At 57.9% G+C, this 2,169-nt stretch overlaps 1 protein-coding gene across 2 annotated transcripts in view; it reads right to left on the bottom strand.

Moving 5' to 3' along the window:
* Positions 1 to 2: 2 nt before the first annotated feature.
* R3HDM4 (R3H domain containing 4) overlaps positions 3 to 2,169 on the bottom strand; it is an 8,945-nt gene continuing 6,778 nt past the window's right edge. For both annotated transcript variants that reach the window (XM_010844586.1, XM_010844587.1), the window contains 4 exons: positions 1,957 to 2,042; positions 1,414 to 1,499; positions 1,277 to 1,332; positions 3 to 201 (listed from right to left, as the gene is read on the bottom strand). In XM_010844586.1, coding sequence (XP_010842888.1) covers positions 98 to 201; positions 1,277 to 1,332; positions 1,414 to 1,499; positions 1,957 to 2,042 — 332 coding nt within the window. In that variant the 3' untranslated portion in view covers positions 3 to 97. The remainder of the gene's footprint in view (positions 202 to 1,276; positions 1,333 to 1,413; positions 1,500 to 1,956; positions 2,043 to 2,169) is intronic.

The raw sequence follows: 2,169 nt of genomic DNA, 5'->3' as shown, positions 1-2,169 counted from the left end.
CGTTTCCAAGGCAGAATTCTAAAAATAATAAAAGATATTTGAGCGGATAGTACTGGAGGTCTTGGCGCTGGGGTTGGGGATGGGGGTGGGGCCGCCATCAGCTGCGCTGCTCCAGGTAGGCGGACAGGAGCAGCCCTGGCGGCAGGAAATCCAGGTGGCGATTGCTGACCTTCATCTGCCGCTTGCCCTCCAGGTCGGCGCCTGCAGCGAAGACAGGTAAGATCGGGAAGAAAGGCGAGGGTGCTGACACCCAGAGACCGAGCCCTCCGCCCACCCTGAGGGAGGGTTCCCGCGTGAGTTAGGTTGCCCCACCCCCAGGTCCCAGGGCAGTGTATTCAGCAGCTCCTACTTCCAGCCTGCCTTCCCTCTCCCATTACTTATCCCGTGTCCTAATGGCACCCAGATGTACTACTGAGACACACTGGCCCAGTGTCAAGGGGACTAAACGAGGGTCCTGCCTCTTTGGTCTCCCACCCCCTCAGAGGACACTCCAGGCCCTGGGTGACTCAGTCCCCACTGACCTCCCTTTTCCCAACTCGTGTCACCCCAAAACCTGAATATAGAGGTACATAACCCAAGCTAGGCCCACCTCCCAGCCTCTGCCCTGGCTGTTCCCTCTCCCTTGATCCCCATATTCCAGGGCTGTTCTCCTATGTTCAGGCCAGGGTCCTACTCTGGCAGAGAAGCACCCCCAGCCAGCCCCTCCATACCAAGTCAGTGGGAACAAAAGCAAGTGTGGGAGCTACACCTCCCTCAGAGCCATCCTGAGAGGAATCATCTTGGGGTTGCCATGGAAACTGTCTCCTCTGCAACTCTGGGCAGGAGACATATAGGCCTGGAGAGTATGGATGGGATGCCAAGGGCCACGAAGGGCCTGCAAGGACCCTCCCTGGGGGGACTTTGTCCCAAGAGCCTCCACACTGAAAAAGGGGGTGCTGGCCCCTGGAGGGGAGACTTGCCAAAAGTCACACTTGTGGCACTGTGGAGGTGGGCTACAGCTAAGTGAGAACTCTACAGACACTGGGGTCCCCTCATTTCATCAGGCCCCTGAAGATGCAGACAGAGGCTTGTCTGTGTCCACAGCATCATCCATCATGGGGACAGAGGTACAGGAGCTGCTGCTGAATTAAGGCAGCATCCCCCTGTTACCTTTGTGCTCATGAGGTCCCTCCTCCCCTGATGCCTACTGCTGGGTGAACAGACTCCAGTAAGCCCAGCCTCAGTTTCCCCAGGACAGAATCAGCTAACTGGGGCCCAGGGGCCACCAGGTACTTACTGGCTGAGATGAGATCCATGTACTGGCAGATGGCGTGAAGCAGGAGCCTCTCAAAGCTGCAGAGAATGGGTGGTGAATGGCCTGAGCTTGGCACCGTGGGAGGGGGGTGCCCACTGCACCTGCCCCCACATATTCACCTGTTGTCCAGCATGGCCGTGTACACGGCCTGGGGGGACACAGAGAAAAACCTCAGCAGCCGCTCCTCCCAGGTCTCCAGTGTTTCCTGTAGGAGAGACAGGTCCAGCAGTCAGGCCAACTATGGCACCCTGGCCCCCCAAATCCATGCCAGCCTCTGGAGCCCAAAGCCTTGGGTTCAAATGTGGCCTCTGACTCACTACATGAAGCTACTTAACCGTTTCCAAGGATACCAGGCACTTAGACATATCCACACTTTTGAATGTCTCAGCCTTCTGCCTGGTGAACTCCTACACATCCTTTAGTACCCAACTTCCTTGCCCCTGACGCTCCCACCCTCAAGGAGAGCCCTAAACCAGCCCTGAGTCCTGCACTCTGATCACACTGGTCTGTATCCTGCCCATCTTCTCCATCACACCCCGTTCACTGGGTTTCTGGTCTCCCCTCAAGCCAGCCCCCAATTAAGAAGCTGAGAAAAAAGGCCTTCAAGAAAGACCAAAGACAAAGAGAGGCAAGAGAGTACAAGGCCGGGGCCTGGTACTCACCATGGGAATACGGCTCCGCTTGAGGACAGCTCGCAGACGCCTGCTGATGCGCTGGAAGCACTCCCGGGGCGTATAGGCCGGGTCCTCTGCGAGAGTCCGAGCAGTGGAGGCAGATGAGGGAGCAGAGCCCCAAGCCCACCCACACACGAGACTTCACCCCACCCACACTGGCCCGGCTCACACCGGGGTCCTCCCATCTACCAAGCCCCACCT

Source organism: Bison bison, unplaced genomic scaffold, assembly GCF_000754665.1.
Source record: "Bison bison bison isolate TAMUID 2011002044 unplaced genomic scaffold, Bison_UMD1.0 scf7180017864203, whole genome shotgun sequence".
NCBI lineage: Eukaryota > Metazoa > Chordata > Mammalia > Artiodactyla > Bovidae > Bison > Bison bison.
The sequence above is the reverse complement of the archived record's forward strand: the minus strand, read 5'-3'. Positions and strand labels throughout refer to the sequence as shown.